This window comes from Enoplosus armatus, chromosome 13 (assembly GCF_043641665.1).
Source record: "Enoplosus armatus isolate fEnoArm2 chromosome 13, fEnoArm2.hap1, whole genome shotgun sequence".
Classification (NCBI taxonomy): Eukaryota; Metazoa; Chordata; class Actinopteri; order Centrarchiformes; family Enoplosidae; genus Enoplosus; species Enoplosus armatus.
This window is the reverse complement of record NC_092192.1, coordinates 17,369,028-17,388,923: the sequence shown is the minus strand read 5'-3', so window position 1 is coordinate 17,388,923 and position 19,896 is coordinate 17,369,028. Positions and strand designations below refer to the sequence as shown.

General features: G+C 40.8%; 1 protein-coding gene across 1 annotated transcript in view; it reads right to left on the bottom strand.

Moving 5' to 3' along the window:
* The window catches only part of LOC139295493 (roundabout homolog 1-like), an 81,530-nt gene extending 64,404 nt beyond the window's left edge, over positions 1-17,126 (bottom strand). The window contains exons 1-2 of the mRNA XM_070917688.1: positions 17,033-17,126; positions 14,815-14,907 (exon numbers count right to left, since the gene is read on the bottom strand). Of these exons, the coding sequence (XP_070773789.1) occupies positions 14,815-14,907; positions 17,033-17,126 (187 nt within the window). The remainder of the gene's footprint in view (positions 1-14,814; positions 14,908-17,032) is intronic.
* Between the last annotated feature and the right edge of the window lie 2,770 nt (positions 17,127-19,896).

Genomic DNA, 19,896 nt, shown 5'->3' with positions numbered 1-19,896 from the left:
TATGAAGCTCCCTCATTGAGAATTGTGTGCAAATAGCCTACTTATTTCTGTATTTGTTTCATGAAATCGGGAGCTACATTTTAGCGTGCAATAATACAATATTGAGAAAACAAAAATCCACTTTGGGTTGCCAGCTGTTAAATGCTCACTGGGAAGGTAACAAGCAATGAAGTCCTCGGGGCAGACTCGAACCAGAACATTGCTGGTACACGATAAACATCGGAGGAACTAGGTCACCAGGAGAATAAATCCATCAGGCTGTCAATGACACACAAGCACTGGTCAAACCAAAAGCAAACATAGAGGGCCAAACATACGCCATATTTCATCTTATATTCCTGTAATTTGTAAGAATCCAATGACCTTTTGTTGCTTTAGTTCGTTGGAATGTTTTGTTTCGCTCACACATGACATTAAACTGAACTGCTGGTCAAGTGCGCATGGCATATTCCCAGCTATGCTAATACTGTTTACTGGTAATACCTAATTATGTCAGATATTGTCAGCATACTCTACACGTTTTGCTGTCTATATACTGACTATATACCGTATATTGCTTTGACATATGAACAGTTAAGCCGAGGGGCAAGCAGCTTACCTCCTGTATTTGTGATGAGAAACACCATAGGAGCACAACTGCCTGGAAAGGCCAGCAGCCCATCTGAGAGGCTTATCCTCACTCCATTAAATGTTCAGTGGAAAGTAAAGTGGCTGTACAGGCCATTGATTATCACTCACGCAGAGCTCGAAAGTCAAACTTCCCATGAATATAGACAGACACTGAAGTCGCATAGAGGCAGTTTATTATTATTATCAAAGAAAAAACATCCACTCTTAATTAATGTTATTAATTTGATACAGCTGCCTTATCCTCATCAGTTAAAAGTTAGTGTATTCTGCAGACGGCATGATGTACTGATGTTTGAGCATCTGTAGTTTATCATGTTTCCTTGAGGCTTGTAGCTTGTAAAACTGTCACTTAAAACGTTTTCTGCTACACCAACTGAATTAATACATTAATATTACATTAGCTTCATGCTGTGTCATTGCATGTCACAAAGTGCATGTCTGCATGACCTACATTTATTTTCAGTCTTAATTGCGCCCCTGGTAGTGGCAGCCCAGATGTGAACGGACTGTCACACTGTGAAGGGAGAGAGACTTTGCCGTGAGCACCAAACTCATCTACAAAACTGAAGCCCACACACAGGACTTATTCTGGTTACCGAAGTCCCACTTCAGACAGGCATGCATGCAGACACAGACACACACACGTACTGTGTTTGACAATATCTCAATATTAACAGGCACAGGAATTCAGAGACAGAAACAAGCTCAGATTTGCCTCTCAGTTACTGCTTCTGTAATGAAGAGGCAGAATGAGTGGCCACAGCCCTGGATGTTTTTGGACTGTGTTGACACTAAAAGCAATCATAGCATTAGCTGAATAGTCCAAGAGGACATTAATAAGAGGGTACATTCAGCCACAGGAGATTATAGGTTAGCGCTGGCATTGTTAATAACCTGTGTAGTTGAAGAGGAAGATGGTTCTCACTTAGCGCTACAATTCACCCCCACTATGTGAGAATAGGCAAATACTGGTTCAACGCTATTAATACCCTTCTAGTTGGACTACATTTACATCTGACTTGCAAGGAATAGTTTGACACTGAGGGTTCAATGAGAAGATTGATACCATTCACTATCAAGTATGGAGCTGGAGCCATGGGATATTAGCTTAGCATAGCATACCCTGCCCAAAGTAAAAACAAAGGAAGCGAAATGCTGACTGCCAAGCACATCCCGCCCTCTTGTGATACTGATGTCCAGCCATCTGAGCTGTTTCACTTCCGTGTGCTTCTTGGATATATCTGTGCACAAAGACTTTCTGCAGGATAAAGAATATTTACAAATGCACATACACGTGCCTCTCTGTCCACATCAGAGGTAGTCTGACTGACTTCTTCTTTTGGTGTCTAACTGCGTTCCCTTGCAATCAAGCTCAATCAGACTCTCTGATTATTAAGTAACAAAATGTATTAACCATAAGATAGATTTATTAAAAGTGTGGCATGTTACTTGTGTTTTTTTCACTATTTTACACACTAACCCGACATTGCTTATAAAGAAAGTTTGTTGTTTCTCAAAATGGTTTCAAATCCTGAGGCAGCAGTCTGACTGTTTCAAAAACAGCAACGGGTGTCTGACACATTGGCAGCAGTCAAGCCAAGAAACCAAATGCAAATCTTATCAAAACACAGCTGCTGCTGCTGCCGCTGGTGGTGCTGCTGGTGGTGCTGCTGGTACCACATTATTACCTTGGTGAAAATACAGTCCTCATTTTCAATATAAGATCGTTTTGAACATGAAAAGAAATATCATAGGCCTTTATCTGTGCTTACAAAACATAACCATACATATTTTTTATTGATAGTGCAATCTGCTAGTTGAGTTGCAGCACGCAGTGGCCACAAAACAAATAGAAATGTACCTCTTGACATTACCTATTCGAAAGATTAATGTCTTAAATTGAGGATGGGAATATGAATCACCAAATTAATACATAACGTCAAGAGCTTCATTCATACATGCAGTGTATAAGGGGATATCCCATTATTACACAGTGTGCGTATATTTTTTCAGACACTAGTCTATCAACAAGACCTGCAGGGAGCAGAAGTGCTACAAGTGGCGATGAAGCACCGCAGGGGGAGCAGTCAAGAAGTCAGAGTTTAGCGTGGATGAGAACCAGCTCCTGGAACTCCACAATATCCTGACCTCTTTTTTTCACAGCAAACCTGCTCGTGTCAATCACGTCCACTGGGCCGAAATCATTTCAACTGTGTTCCTGACAAATTGCTTTTCACTCCGTTTTTTGCTGTGAAGGACTGAAGTGTTCATGAACAGACTTCAATCCTTTTTTCTATGAAAAGTTAAAAGCTTACCCTTCCATAAGCTTTTTCCAACTGACTTTTAGAAGGTGATTAAAACTGCTCATCTGGTAGTAAATAGAGAATTTATCTGTGTGAACAGCTTTTTATTTGGCTCCATTGGCGGTGCTGCTGTTGATCACACATGTTGGCAGGGGGCTCAGGGGTTGGTTGTTGACGTAAGGCATACGGTTAAAGCCCAGCTTTCCAGCTTGGTTTGCTATGTTGTGTGGATTGGGATTGGGGGCATGAGTCCAAAAGTCTCTTTATGCTTTCATGAATATTATGACCAAAACTAACTGTGTTTCTGAGGTAAACCGTTACTTTGTGTGTTCTAATAAATTGCTTTAAGACGGCAAAACTAAGCCTTCAATCTGGAAATCTAAATCTTGGCAAATGTTGTGATGATCTGCTGGTTGAAGAGAGGTTCCACACGGTTTAATGTAATTGTAATGATTTGTGAAAAACAGCCGAAGGCAACAGTTTGCCTTAACTCTCAAGGCCAAACCAACACTGTTTGGAATAAAGCAGCTTTAAAAACCTGGCTACAGTCCACACTTGATACCAGTCTTGCATGTCATAATAAAGCAGCTGTTTGAAGTGAGCAGAACAGTGCAGGTACTTTGGTTGATTGGATGTAAAGTGTAAGTCTGCTCCCTTAGTTCTTACTGAAGTGGAAAATCACAAGCTACGGGAACAAAATGTCTGCGAGATTAATGACTGTCTGAAGTTTCCTTTTTTTCCCACTCTGTGTTCAAACATACAGATTCTGTGCACAAGTTAATTACTGTATTTCAAAACATATAGCCACCAAAGACTGCAGATACCACAGTGCTTCCCTCTCTCTAACACCTCGACACTATCCCTGTCCACACTTTATTTCCATCTTACTCCCTCATTAACCTGAGGCAATTATCAAACATGATAAGATGTCATCGGCTGTCACGCCACTCTGCAACCCCGAGTTATATGGACTTCTAAAAGAAGGCCTTTGGCTACATCTTTTTGGGAGTCATTGGCAGGTATGAGGACGCATTGATTGTAACCCAGCATGACATGGGAGAAATGGACTGTAAGAAAGTACAGCCCGGATCCAAGATGCCTTATTTTTTTATTATTTTTTGACCATAAAATCTACAGACTTAATTACATAAACCGTAGATATGAATTAGCAGATGGAAAATGTTAGATGATAAACTGATCAGCGAGACATCAAAAGTATGATAAAAGCACTTGGATATGGTAGATTAAATACAATCAAAAAACCTTAAGATATTATAATCATGGCCATTATTACAATGGAATAGATAACCGCATATCATAATCTTGTTACATACTGTAGGTTTAGCTCTTGGAACATATCACATTATTTGTTAGATGTTGTTGATCCCCGTGTCAAACAAACTAAACACAACATCTCTTACAGGATTGACATTTCTCTTCAGTTCATCATGCTGAACGAGAGAAATTAGCTTTAGATACTAAGAATACACCAAACTGATATTCACAGACTACAGGTATCTGTCTTGGCCAACATCTCCCTTTACATCTTCATTCATAGTGTGTGCAACATCATGCGATGCCTACATAATACTAATATCGACCATTAGCTAATGAGGCTGTATGTAAAAATGCTTTGAGAGGCTGCATTCCACCGTCAACCTCTGCTTAATGAAGGTAACATTAGGTAGGTCCTCTCCCTGTAATAACAAGGTCAGTCCCGAGGGCATGATACTGGACTGCTGATCCACCTGCTCTCTTCATCTCTCTGAAGGCTTACAGGGATCTGATAGGCCAAGTGAAGGACTATGTTCAGTTTGGATTTGTCCTGATAAAGGCTGTCAGAATACATTTAAATATTAGGCTTTCAAACTAATGTCATAAAATCACCAATCAAACCAGTTGAACGCTTCAAAAATGTTTTCTTGATTCGTTATTTTAACGGCCAATTGAACTGAACGCATCAATTCCCAGTGACTTGGCTTATCGATTCTATTGATTATTATCCGCCTGGCTGGAGAGGAGATGACTCACACAGAGGTAACCTTGAGAAGCATCTCTGAAGTCATACTATTACTATGACCTTTAAAGCCTTTCAAAATTATAATTCTCCCAATTCCTCTCAAGCCCAAATCCTCAAGGAATACTGCAGAGCACAACTCAACCAGTGCAGCACTTCAATCATTGCTAGCACAGATGGACAAGTCGTAGGGTCACATGGGTACAACATTTTGTTTCAGAGAGACAGATTCATAAACACACACTTCAGGTGTGGGATGTTTTCACAATTACTCTCAAAACTATAGAGTGCAGAAGTAATTATCCAAAGTGCCTCAGCACACAGCCATAGCTGGACACTGACCTCAGAACAGGAAAGGCCAAAAGGCCAAAGGAGTACAAACAGCCTGGGGAAAACCACAAACCCACGGGAATTTCTGAGCTTAGAAGCTAGTCTATCCAGATCAGCTCGTCACTATTCAGGGTGCTCTTGACCGTTTTTTTGTGAGGAATTGAAAGCAGCATATTGGGGTGACAAGCACAAGATGTTAAAAAGATAAAATAAATCAACTTAAGGTCACAAATAATTTAGCAAAACCATATTAGGTCCAGATTAGACTTATTCATTGTGTTAGTCTGCAGCCTTCATTTAGTTTTCACAGTAGTATGATGTGATCTGTGACACAAACTTAGACACAAGCATCAGCCTGAATAACACATAATAATGCATTACTGAGCTGGCAGTGAGCATGAAACTTTATGTTCAATATTTTAACTTTATGCTCAGCTTCAGGCTTTTACACTTGCATTGTAAAAGTTATTTTTGGCATTTAATTACTATATATTTTTTCATTCATGTTTAACTTTTTGTTGCATCTAATGAAGACATTATTGTTCATCAATAAGAGCTTGCCAATGTAAAAAACTGAAATAGCTGACCGACTGAACAAATGAACTATGCTGTGATTCTTCTTCACAGAGATGAGTAAAGGTTGAAGGAAGTAGTAGGGGTGTGGGAGGATCCTTCAGGCAAGCAACCTGCTACCCTTGTGGGGCAAACAGATCGTAATCGATCCTCCTCACAATGAGGAGTTGTGCATGTATGTGTGCGTGGGAGTGTGTGCGTATGTGTGTGCTGGTGTGAAGGTGTGATGACCTGTGAACTCCAGGCCCGCAGGCACTTGTTATATCTCTCAGTAGCTTCCCTTCCCCAGGGCTGGCAAACACGTTTGGCTTCACAGCGCCACAGGAAACCAGTGAGTAAACAAGCGGGGCAATCATGAATCACAGCTTTCAGCACACAATCCGAAAACACGCATTAAAAACAAGCTTACTCTAACACCATTACGTATGCATTTATGCACATTCAGTCAGAATCAAACAATTGCAGCAACGTCTTCAGAGGTTTGAGAGACAAGAGAGATACAGTCTCAGTTATTCTGCCAGAGCAGTTCCTGGTGGTTCTCGTGAGCATTTTTTTTAGGTAATAACGACCTCAAAAACACCTGTGTCAAACAACGTTCATTTGGCATGACCTCATTTGTACATGGGCCGACTCTTGTGGACACTCTGTGTTTGACAATGAACACGTAATTTAAGGTGTTCGTCTGACTCAACTCTTTCATCATATAAACACAAAAACAGCCGACGAAGTCTAGATAGAAACCTCAGACCAAACCAATCTGATGGAGCCCAAGGACGGGTGAGAAAAATATAAACTGCTTAAAACCTCAAAGCCATTCAAAGCTGAATAAGCAAGGAGTGCCTGAGCCACTGCCAGCAGCAAAGAATGAAAGACACAAGCTAAATTAGCAAGTGTTTCTTTAAAAACAGAATAGCTTCAGCTGATTCTCAGTCAGTCAGTATGAATGAAAAAGGGAGGGGCCACACCTTCAATACATTTTTTTTTAAACTCTATTTCTTATTCCTATCCCACATGTTGGAATGTTCCAACAAACATTAATGATGCTTTCCAACCAAACTGGTCTCCAAGCTCATTATTTCTAAGGAAGAACGGAAGGAATTTGACAATTTCATCCAACAAACAAAGGAATACTCGTCGGTGTCCAAAGATGTCCTATCAGCCCCATCATCCATAGCCGAGGACTGTTCATTAGCAGTGGGTCTCAGCTCATCACTGTCACCATCACAAAGACTGCAGGGAGTCTTGTTAGCTTAGGAGACGACACAGCAGGCCAGCTTCCCCCAATCAAGCCATCATTACTTAAAGTCCAGCGTTCTGTAACAAGTGCCGTGCAGCATTTTGGGTCACAACAGTCAACCTCTTGCAGCCACGAGTGTCAGTCGCCAAAGCAGCATGAGTAAGTACACGTGAACTCTGACCTGTGCACAACTAACTCCAGCAGGCCAGCCAGATGTCTCAGTCAAACCGTTCCCTATGGGGTTGCTGCACACACCAGTGATGGAATTAGGCTGTGTTCTGCAGGTCTCTGAGCCCCACTTGTACTCACTTCTCCACACATGGATGAGAGGGTCTATAAAGGTAAAATAAGCCTCAGAGAACCATTTGCTAAAGTAATTAGCCTAGTTATTAGCTTAGCTAGTACAGTTACTATGAAGATATTAATCCTCATCAGTCCCAGCGGAACTGATAGGGTTAACTGTACTTTCAAATCCTGTATTCTGTCTGAACATTGTGAGACAACCATCAGAACAAAGAATAACAGGATGGGCCATTTTTTTTTTCCCCGTGGTTTCTCTTTTAGACAGTGTTTACAGACCATCAAACAAAGCAGGTAGAATGGCGAGGCAAGTCACAGCATCACTCTGGGGACGCATAATTTAGATCTGCGGGATGAAAGGGACAAAGCCATCTCGACACAAGCATATGCTTTTAATGGCCATCATTTAGATTATCATGTATCATGCAATTACCGTTGGCAGATTTATTATGCAGAGATTAAACTCAACGAAGGGGAGTTCCAGGTTCCTGAGTACGATAAAGTCACTTAGCAGCCCAGCTTTAAGAGCTCGATTTTATTTACTGTCCATTTTCCATACATGGGGGTGAGTTGGTATACATTGATCAAAAGGAGGGTGGAAAAGCATGTAACCATTCTGATTGCAATTTGTTAAGCATGGATCATTTTCAAGGACAGGAAGCCTGGCAGTCATCCCAGCTATAATGTCTAAAAATCCCTGCAATCTATGGTGGATTAGGAATGTGACAAACACCCATACACTCACAGGTTCAAACATCTTATCACCTCTTCCAACTCACATATTTTGGCTAAAAACTGCAGTGCTCAGTGACAATTTGTCAGAAATCTGGTCCACTGCACTAGTCCTTTGGCCAAAAAAGAAAGATGAAAGAAGCTCCCGCTGTTCAGTGGTCAAGAGCATTGATTAAATACTCTTTAGTGTGTGGGCTTCCAGCAAGGGGTTTCATGTCATAAAGCAATGGTTAGGAGCAATTAAATTATTTTTATTGACTCTTGAAGTCTATGTTGGCAGCTCGCAGTCTGAAAAAAATTGTATTAAAATATCCCCAACATGTTGATGGGTCTTATGAAGTATACAACAGGACAACACCTCTGATTTAAGCTCAAATCTCCATCCTACCCTTGAATCTCTCTGGATTGCATGGTTACGAAGTTTGAAAGTTCTGGAAATTTAGAGACAACGAACTGGAACATTGGTGTCATACACATTTGTGTGCTGTAGATGTGGATAGGCAAGCCTCAGTGTCTTTCCTTTTTTGAGTCACCACTGAAATTTAAGGAAGGAGTCGGTAATAGGCTGCACTATATCCACATGTTAACATTGTGCAGCTTCTGCTCTGGTTAGAGAACTTAGGGAGAGGATTTGGTGTATTATCTTTGGTTTGGAAAGTGTTATATAAATACAACTTAAAATAACAGATCATAATATGTTAATTTTGCAGAAGGTGTCACATTCAAGAATAAGGTTTAACCCACATGTATTCTGAAGAGGGCAAAATTATTTCAGTTCTCTTGGTAGCAAACATCTGCCTGTATACTGTCAAAGAAAGGAAGTCCGGCACTAAATAAAGCCATCAGTCAGTGTCAGACACTTATGAAAGCTTGAGTCCAGAAAACATATTGTTCTTTCTTCAGTCTGTGGCCACTGCTAATGTTACTGACAGCTGTCTTTGTCTTACAGAGTGAATAAGACTGGCGCCAGCAGGGAATCTGAGGGATTCTTGAAATTTTGAACATTTGTGATTTATTATGTGTCTTTGCCTGTGGTTCCAAGAAGAGATGCACTGACATTTTGTAAGATTATCCTTTCTAAAAATGATATAGCTAAAGATAATTAAATTATAGTTTTGTGTTTTTTTGTTTGTTTCCTACTTCAGGCTGAAGCTTTACATTAGCCAAAAATCCACTCGGATTTAGTCCTGATTCTCTACTAGGTGCACTGTCCCTGGTGTTCAGCCTAATGTATATTTGGTGGCCTGTGATTAAACTCTTCCTCTACAGCCCCTCAGACCTCTAAAACTCATCCAGGTTCAACCAGCTCTTGCCCAACAGCAGGTGAATAGGTAAGAAATGTGATCTAATATCTGGACTGAAGCTACCTGCTATTAGTCTATGTGACTGTAGTTGATGCTACTTTATTTCGCATAATAGGCCTTTTAGTGTGCCTTTTCAGTCCTAGTGGGTGGAGGAGATAATGTCCACTGATGCTCCTTCAGTGGATACACCTGAGAGGTGTTTGACTGGGACACAGCGGCTAGTATCAGCCGTGATCAAGGCTAAAGAAAAATACGAGCGAGCCAATGAAGTCTAGTGGGAACTAAGAATTTTGTCAGCACTCCAACAAAAACTTTTTCTTTTTGCTGATGCACACCCCAACCTCCACCTGCAAAATCAGTGTTATATCAATGTTATGCTTGGTTTAGCTTTCCCCACAATGAACCTTGACCCTCCAACAGAAATACAGCACCTATGGCTGATACACACCATGTATAATGCAAACCCTTTTTTTCCCCCCTCTGTCTCTGCCTCAGATTTCACCCAGTGAGCATGATGTTTGACAATGTCTGATTTCCCAACATAGATGTCAAAAAATAAATTCTCTAGTACTGAATCTACCATGCATGACCAATGCATTTTTTCCCCATCCGTCCATTGGAAATAACACATCCTCACTGGTCTGACTGGTGCAGAGGGACAGTCCCCTTTGGACTCTCAATGTGGCAGTTAGTTTGCACTGGTGTGATGAGAGCAGCTTGTAAAGGGCTGTGGTTCACTGGACTGTGGCGGGGCATAAAGATGGACGGGTCACTTCCAGCAACCAGGCTGCAAGCAGCATGGGTCAGGGGCCACATACAGGCACTGCTGGCTACACTGAGAAACGGTGACCCGAGATACCCGCAGGGTGCCATGTCGGATCAAACTTAGCAAATTCATCCCCCTCTCTCACTTCTCTCTCTGTTCTACATGGCTATTGAAATGACTCTTATATACCCTCTTTATATACACATGCAGCACATTAGCTATCATTTTGAAACTTCTCATCCCGAAAAAAAACAAATAAGGACTGTGTATTAATAATTTAAGCAAGTCATACCTGAACAAATCTGTAGAAATGCCAGTAGACAGTAAATTCCCGTCAGACAGGCAGGCATCATTCAAGCGCAGCTGGAAACGGTGTAAATCCAGTTAGAAAGCTCTTTGTTTGTTGTCTATTTCATCTAAATCACAACTTCTGCCGCAGAGCCGATGGTAGTGGTGGTGGTGGTGGTGGGGGGCGGCGGCGGGTGGAGGAGAGTTCCTGAACTCCGCAATAATGCAGACAACAATGTTCAGAACTGCTCCTCAGAGAGCGGGTTTCTGTTTAAATCAAAGTTCCGGTCAGTCGGAGACATCGTCGCGGGCCACTCGGGAAGTAGTCCACTCACCGCCGCTTGGATTCTCTCCGCTCCTGCACGACTCCTCACTTCCAAACGCTGATAACTTCGCGGGATTCATCGGTGATGGGACACGCCGTTAGTTCCACTTCAGGAGACGCTTTTCCGCGGCTCAACGGGGACGCGCGGATCCAAAGAGAGGACGCGTCCAGTTGCGCTCACTTTAATGGTTTAAATGCGTAGTTTTGATCCGGTTTCGTGGGACTGGCGCTGGTTGGACGAGGCGCCGTGCGTCTCTGCGCTCAGTGATGGTTTGGTTTTCCTACCCAGTCAGAGGCTTTTCTGTTGTGCAGAGGAGATTCCTGCGAGTCAGGAACCATTTAACCGCATAGGGATACATTCACAACACGAGGCTCCACTTGCATCAGGCTCGTCCCTTCTGACAAAAGCCTCCAGCCTGCAGCAGCCTGATACATTACAGCAAACTGGAACAATATAAACTGATCAAGTCACATCATTCAAACTGTTGTGAATGGCAGCAGCTTGCAGGAGAATCCAGGCTGCACCAATTAAACGCTTTGTCTTGAGTGTCCATCATATGTTCAAAAGAGCCTTTTATGAGCTGCAGAATTCCCCAACCAAAATGTGCTTAATATTTTAAAGTGTGTCTACAGTTGAAAGTGAACATCATTTGACCTTGATGAATGATTTATATAGCATTTTTATCCTCCTATCAAGACAGAGGGACGTGCACTGTGTCCTTATTAAAACCTAAAGAGATCAGCTCAGGCAGCACACACACACACACACACACACACACATATATATATATATATATATAAATAATACTGTGTTCTTAATGAGCCAGTCAAATGTGCCTTCATCCACACCCGGTGGAAGCAACAGTATTGTGCTTCTTCTTTCTGTGATAAAAATCAATGACGGTTTCACCCTCTGACCCCTCAACATACCACTGGGAAATAAAATGACATTTTAAGTGCATTAGAAATGTAACACCTAACATTTTACGTCTTGATATCAAACACGCTGAAGTAATACTCACATAGCCGGAGTGAAATTCTACTTAAACATCATACATTTTGAATTGAGAAAGATGAATCCATTACAGTTCATAGTCACAGTATATTTCCGACCTGGTGAACCTCAGAAATGTCTTTTGTTGTCTAAGCAGGTCAGCACTCCCTCTGCTGGCTGCAGGGCTGCAGCACAGTCTGTTGGAGAGGCAATTGTAATAGGAAAAGCTCATTGTTTCATTTAAGATGTTGTTTTTCATTTTGTATTGATTTCCACTTAGCAATTTGGGCTGTTCATATCCCCTATGTCTTCAGTAACATAACCACTGTGGTTACAAATTCTCCATCTTCAGTTTTAGATTTGAAATAAGGTTAAAACCCTTCTTGCGTTCTAATTCTGCCCTCTCCACACTGAGATCTCCAACACCCCGTGGAATAAGCAGACAGGCTGCATGACACTACAAAAATATGCATAATTTCCACTATAAAAAGCGTACACAATTCCTTCACATGTCCAACCAAAATTAGTAACAGAAGAAAAAGAGACGGTAATTACGCATTTAGACATAATTCAATCTCTCTGTCTCGCTCACATGCCACAGAAAAAAACAGTGACGCTTCTGGTCTTTTAAGTCACATTTAGACTGAACAAAGTTTACTTAGCCAGCCCTCCCTGACCTCTCGCCTCAAATCCTTTAATTGCCCATTGTGGACCACTGGTGGCTCTGCCGAATGGAGCCTGTTCTCTAAGCTGAGTTGGTAAACAACCAGTAAAATATGAGAAATTACAGTCCCACCATGAGCACGTCTGCATTTATAAAACATGCGCTCTATTTTTTTTCCCCATTTAAGAACACCTTCCACTCTCCTGTCTTTGCCCTCTTGCCATGCCATACCCTATTCTACATGTTTGCAGCAACACAATGGCACTGAAATGTATATATGCTATATTTCTTGCCATTTCCCTTATTATTCAGCCTTAATTATTTGCTGCATCTTGCTATGGTGGTTCTTTTCCCCACTATATGACTCTCTGGCAGCTCTCTTGGCTGAGACTGAATGATTGCAATAGTACCATAGTACTCTAGAGGACAATATGGTCTTGGTCATGTAATGACTGCACAATTAGTCTCATTTCATAACACTGACAGGAATAAAGTAGCTGTCATCACAGTCGGGCGGAAGCACAAATAACGAGAGGATAGAGGTTCAACAGTGGAGCTCTCGCTTTATGCTCGTGTGGCCTCAACATAACAACAGGTGCAGTGCAGCTAAATGCAGGGTTTGTGAATTATATCGTGCATTTCACAATTGGTCACAATCCAAAGCATCTCCAGCACCAATACTTCCAAGAACAGATGGGGAAAAATGGACACAAAGACATGCACGTCTTCATGGCAACACAGCACATGAAATGGCAAGGATTTCAAGGAAACAGTGCCAAGCGGAGGGACCTATTTTTATTTATTTCTTTCACTCCAAAGTGGCTCTCCAGTTGGTCCTGAGCCAGGGGAAAAAATATCTCCAAAAAGCACAAAGCCAAATCCCAAAAATATTTATGAAGGAATAAATAATTTGGAATCTCTACAGAGCAACAAACTTGGCCTCAGCTAGTCCTCTATTAGTGACTGTTGATTGTTTTGTCCATGAAAAATACAGACTGTTTTTTTTGGGAGTGAAATGCAGGTTTTTAGGACTCGGGCAAGTGGACTCTATGATCTGTGTGGATCTACGTACGGATAGCTGCGTATGTAACACATCACTGCCATTAGCTGTGCCTTTCACCACATTATTTTCCACATGCCGGCTTTTATTTTGCATGCTGATTCTCCACTCTCCCTATTTCCCATTATCTGTGACAGCTCGTTGCCTCTTTAATTTCCCTCCACTTGTTTATATCTTCGCCTATTTGTCAGCACCTCTCACTGCACATCACTACAGTTGCTCAGGGTCATACAAAGTGTGGAAGCAAAAAATGAGAGGCAGCCTTCATGTTCACCATCCGCAACACAGTGGGGAAAGCTGATGCAATAGCCCATGTCTCTCAATCCCCCTCCGAATAGGCGAACTGGCGGCCGGATGGTCTTATCAGTCGTTAAGACTTGGGCATCCTTTCAACTTCTCACAATCTCACTGTCATCTTTTTTTTTTCCCCCTGCTGGGCCACAAAGATTTTAGGTATGAAAAAAAAAATAGGCTTCTTATCTTGAGAGAGAAAACAGACAGCTAAAGAATCCTTCTTTCAACCATTAGCTCCACATAAACTACATCAGATGGAAGCCAGTAAAAGCTCCAATTTAGATTCCGTAAAAGGAAAAAACAACATTTGCATGGGGCCCATTAAAGATAAAAGGCCAAAAACATCATTATTTGAGCATCTCATTTTCTTCTTCATGTTAACTTAAATTTTCCCCAGGTGTCAGCAAAGACTGTGCAGCACATAAGTCTGATTTTGTCATCTTCTGAAACCATAGAGGCTATAGGGAAGAACTCCTAAACGTTTAGCTTTGTTCTATCCCTCTACATCCCATGTCAGAGCCCTTACCATAAAATGTCAAAGCAAAAGGGAGAGGGGATTGAACTGTGTTGGCTTTGGACACAGCACTTAAGGTCTACAGCTGCTGAACTGGCATTAAGTGGTATTAGAGTCTTTGTCAGCAAAAGGAAACGTAGTCCTTTTCCTGGGAATTGGGTTCAACATCGTATCTTTCAAAGGACAAACACAGAATCAGCACATCCTGGAGCACCACTTTACTGACTGCTGGCTTTGTAAAGGTTTATTTCAGACGTTTCTTTAAAACTGCTTTTACAAGATCAAACCAAGGAAAGCGTAGGCACTGGATAAAAGAGTTACGTTATTTTGAGTCATCTGCTGTAAGTAACATGTATATAGTAATAAGTATATTCTTTGATTTGATTCTACATGATAGCTCTTCATTGGTTGGTTAAAGGAAAATATGATTATTGTTTCTTTTCAACTGGAATTGCAAAATCACATTTAGCACCTGGACCGTACCTTTGTATCCAAAGCCGTTGTCTTGTTCAGATGCTGGTCCAGATGCAGGTGTTTGGGTGATGACCTCACGGATCCCTCTGTGTTTATCTGTATCTGTTTGCATGGGAATGACAGTGGGTAATACCATTAAAAAGAAAACAAAATGTCCATGTCCAACATGGACGTCTCTTTGTAGCAAACTAAATCTCACTGATAGATCAATGTTGTGGAACTTTTAAAGGGGCAGCCATGCGGAAGAATAGGCTACAACAGGCTTGCTTGTATGGTAACCTCCCTATACGACTATTAGGTTCAATGTTTCTTGTTGGATTGGCAGATTTATAGCTTAGTTTCTTTACTTTACAGTTTTAAACCACTAAGACAAAAGAAGAAAGTTTTCCAGGATTCTTCTTTTATTTATTTATTATTTTTTTGCAACTGTGTTCAGTATCAAGAGAGTGGTGGAATAGAGTAATCAAAAAAATAAATAAATAAACAAAAAAAAGGAGAAAAAACAATGCACCCATGTCCTGCAAGCAGATACTTTTATGTCATTTTGTTTGTTTGAAATACAGGATTCCTACAGATGCTGAAAATTGTTGCAAAAACCGCAGCAGTCACAATGACATTACTATTTACATAAGCTGCCTGGACACATTCTATTACTTTCCAGCGTATGACTACCCTTTGTGTCAACAAAGAGCTTTTATTAACTTTATTTGACATTGTAAAAAAAACTAAATTTAAATTTGATTCAGATGTTGACTCGTCGAGTTAAAGTTAGTTTGCAGTTGTTTTATAAATACATGAAGGCAAAGAGAGATTTCCCTTGCCACTAGATGAATACATTTTGCTCTGGAAGCACATTCTAGGAGCGCCGACACCGTGAGGTGTAATCAAATTTAATCATGCAGTCACAGGAAGGTGAAGTGTATGTACGTAACGCATTAACGTCTTGGTCGCAGAAGGAATATGATATCTTCTGTGTAAGCAGAAACTAATCTAATCTAATCTAATGCAACAAACTACAGACTGCAAATGGAAATTTAGCTGAGCAACCAATAAACCTTTTGCACAGTTTAGAGTACTCAAAGTGTTATAACACTGATTAACACAATCTGAAAGATGTGAGATATCGATAATATTCATAAATCAAATGCTTGCATGCACCAACCATAAAGTTTTCATTTTAATTTACCCACATTTTACACACTGACTGGGTGCTTGGCTGTGACTATGGCCTATAGTCATGGATATTGTCTAAAAATATTCCACTAGAGGGCGCCACCACTTCATCACGCCATTGGATTTAAAGCCAATAAGCTAACAAAGGCACGTATCTAACTTTCTTATTATCAGGTTGGAGTGTAGGTTTTAAAAGCCACGTAGAACTATGAAATAATAACTGTACTGATTATCAATATGTCCGGTGGAATGCCCAAAATGTACAACAAGTTTGTATAGTTGCAAAGGTAAACATTTCAGAAGTTCTTAAACAAAGCTAAGACTGTGACTGTGTCTATATGGAAGTTAATCATTTAGTTTAAAACCAAACATGCTACTTTATGTTGTTAATCGTCGTATCAAATGAGAGATATTGGACCTCTTGAACAACAAAACTTCCTCTCAAATGATCACCCTTGGAAATTATTTATCATCATACACATTACTGTAACACTGAAAGAAGGGAAATGAAGGTAGGTAAAATCAAAAAACATTGAGCTCAACTAAAGGCTAAAAGCAAGTTGGGGGTTCCCTGTTTCAGGGACATTTCACAAAAAATAAATAAATACATATCCTGAGTTCTGTGTCTTAAAAGTTTTCAGCCACAAGAGGACAGCATAACTGCACCTACAAGGTGCTGAAGTTCCGTTACACTAGTATTGGTAAATTTAGTCTTCTTTCTTCATTCTTCTCTCATCCACACAGACCCAAATCTGGCATCTGAGTGGCACCTTGAAAAGTCTCTAGACTTCAGAACGGCTGCCATATTACCAGTAAGGGAGTGGGTCCTCTTTATAATATCATTTCCCACTTTATGGGGAAAACTATACATATCGCCTGAAAGTTATTCCACCTTATTGTATTAATGAACATCCCTAAACCCTGACAGCCTTTTGAATAGTCTGCAGTGTGCAGACTGCTCTTGTAAGTGGACACCAAACAACACATGAATACAACAACACATAAAGAAAGTGCAGTCTTGACATTGCTACGTCGTGTGTGTGGAGGTTCTCACCTGATAAAGCGTCCATGGCGAGGCTCTGCTGTAGCCGGTTGACACAGAGCAGGCTGATGAGAAGGAATGTGATGGGTGAGTGTACAGCCAGCATGGTCCTTAATGGCCCAGCCTGCCTTTAAGAAGGCCTTAGTGAACCTAGAACCAAGAGACAGGTGAAACTTTATTACCGAACTTGTTGGGACATCACATACACTGTGGTCAAAACGTGAACTGAACTTGAGACCTGCTGGAGGGATAAAGAGATCAGTATACACTGTGCTCCGAAGTTAGTCAGATGGCAACAATCTTTGCTTTTATTTTGGCTTCATGCTTCTAGTACTTATTAGTATTTTAGTATTGAAAGTTTTTATAAATTAGTACATGTAAGAAATGTTTGTGTCTATTGCAATAAGGAAGAAAAGTAACATTATAATAACATTAGACTTTTATTACACTATTATTAGCATAATAAAGTCCTATTAAATAGTTTCAGGGAGTTTAAACAATTCGTCTCACAAAGTCAAATCACACAAACTCCTTGTCCACCATCTACCCTGATGGCGAGCACTATGAACAACCATGTTCCTGTGTGAAATTCCACTATAAAGAAGAGAGGAAGACAGATGGACTTTCCTCTGAAGCCCCCCCTGAGCACGCAGCCAAACTCTGAGTCTGTCTGTTTCAGCCTGATCCAATCCACACATAGCGAGGGAATGCAGATTACTATGGCTTCAGTGTTGCTTTTCCTATCATATTCTAACACTCGAGTGAGCTTCTACAGCACATCTCAAACATGCTCTCTATGAGCTTTGTGCAAAACAGTGTATGTGCACGCTTTGTGTTCAAGTGCTCCATCAAAATTTCATGTGCTCATACATAATCCAAGTCAAACACCGTGCGAACATGCTCACATTTACCTGCTGCACATCCCAACCTAACCTCCCAAACAAATAAACACACACACACAAACACACACACACACACACACACACACACACACACACACACACGCACACACGCACACACGCACACACTGCATAAAACACACCCTTGCTCTCAAGTGGGAATGGTGATGAGACACAGTGACAGCGCCAGGCGAGAGAAATAGGAAGTCAGTTGTACTGATCAGCCATCTGTGGTACAAACAGCTTTGCAACTCATCCTAGCTGTCTGATGGACAGCCAGATTCCTGGGATGTCTTGGCACCCTGTCGCCACGGACTCCGTGCTCCACTTTAATTGTTAGGAGAAATGCACACCAACAGCCAACATTGTAAATATGCCAAAAACTTGAGCAAAAAGTGAATATACTGTTCACAGAGCGATGCCGCTTTTGTGATTGAGATTAATCTAACTAGTGATATGTTGTGTGTTTGTGAAAATGAAAGCAACTACCTTTTCTGTATATGAAATGGGAGAAGGAGTTATTGCACATGGTGTTTTTGTCGTCAATCCTTCATGAAATGGCCAAAAATAAAACAAAAAACGAATGACATTCTGATCAGCCTCAGCTCTACTTTGTGTTTAGTGGTAATCAGCAAATATTAGCATGCTAACACGCTAAACTAAGATGGTGAACATGGTAAACATTATACATATTAGCATCATCACTGATGATCATTGTGAGCATGTTAGCATGATGATATTAGCATTTAGCTCAAAGCACCGCTGTGCCCAAGTGCAGCCTCTCAAAGCTGCTGATAGACAGTAGCTGTATAGACTGTTAGACATTTAGATGTATCATTTGGTCATATTGTAAATTCATTCTGGATCGGGTTTATAACAATACGGGGAATCTTGTGGGTCAATGCGGGCTTGACATATTAATAAAAGCTTCAAAATCCTTGTGTGATTGATTTGTAAAATAACCTCTACTAGAGATTTTACAGTGTTTGGCCAATCTAGTAAAAATGCTGATGTTTCAAAAGCCAGAAACAATAATATTAGATAGCAATATAATTTTCAATATGAATAACATTCATATTGAAACATCTACACATGGATATATTACTAACATAATGAGCAAGGAAGAAGAGCAAGGGTGCTGAATATTGAATGTGGGTGGTAATAATAATGTTGCATTGTTTAGTTTTATCTAACGTATCTTATGGGGAATACAGAAAGGAGAATGGCAGAAAGTGGGTCTAGAGGGGAAAAACATAATAAATCCAAAATGTAATTTAACAATATGCCTGTGGGAGGAAAATGATACGAGTGAAACAGAAAAGGCACCTAATATGCTGATGACGTCCAGGACATCACACCAGGACATCTAAAAGCTGATAGAAAAAAGACTAAGAAAGGGATGGATCTAGTGAAAACAACATAAAGCAAGTCAGGGGTGCGCTATGTAAAGATTAGCACTATGTGTAGTCAACATATACTATATTACTCTTCTATGCCCTGTTGTATTCAGTATAAGTCCAATGAATAGAGCATTTTTCCATTGAACTTTGTGTTGGTCATAATGCAGTACATCATATTCTGCCATATACTGTAGGTGCTGTCCTCATGACTGGACAAACATGCACACCTGCATGCACTGACACGCAACACACGCCAAGGTTGCCCATACTGAAAGAAATGACAATAAAATATCTGTGAGAGTCATCTGCACAGGCTCTGAGCTAATGGGGAGAGCCTGCAGATCAAAGGAGACAGGACTGCTGATTTCCCCTTCCTTCCTCTGTCTACTGGGGAATAATCACAGCTTACCATCTAACATATTGTCAATAACACAGAGCAGGAGCTCCCCCTATACCACAGCAGACAGATCACATACTTTAGAGTGCAACGGAGCGTGAACAGAATCAGCTTTCAGCATCCCCCCCATCTTTTCTCCCTCCTAAATTCAATCCCCTGCACTCATAGACACAGATAAGA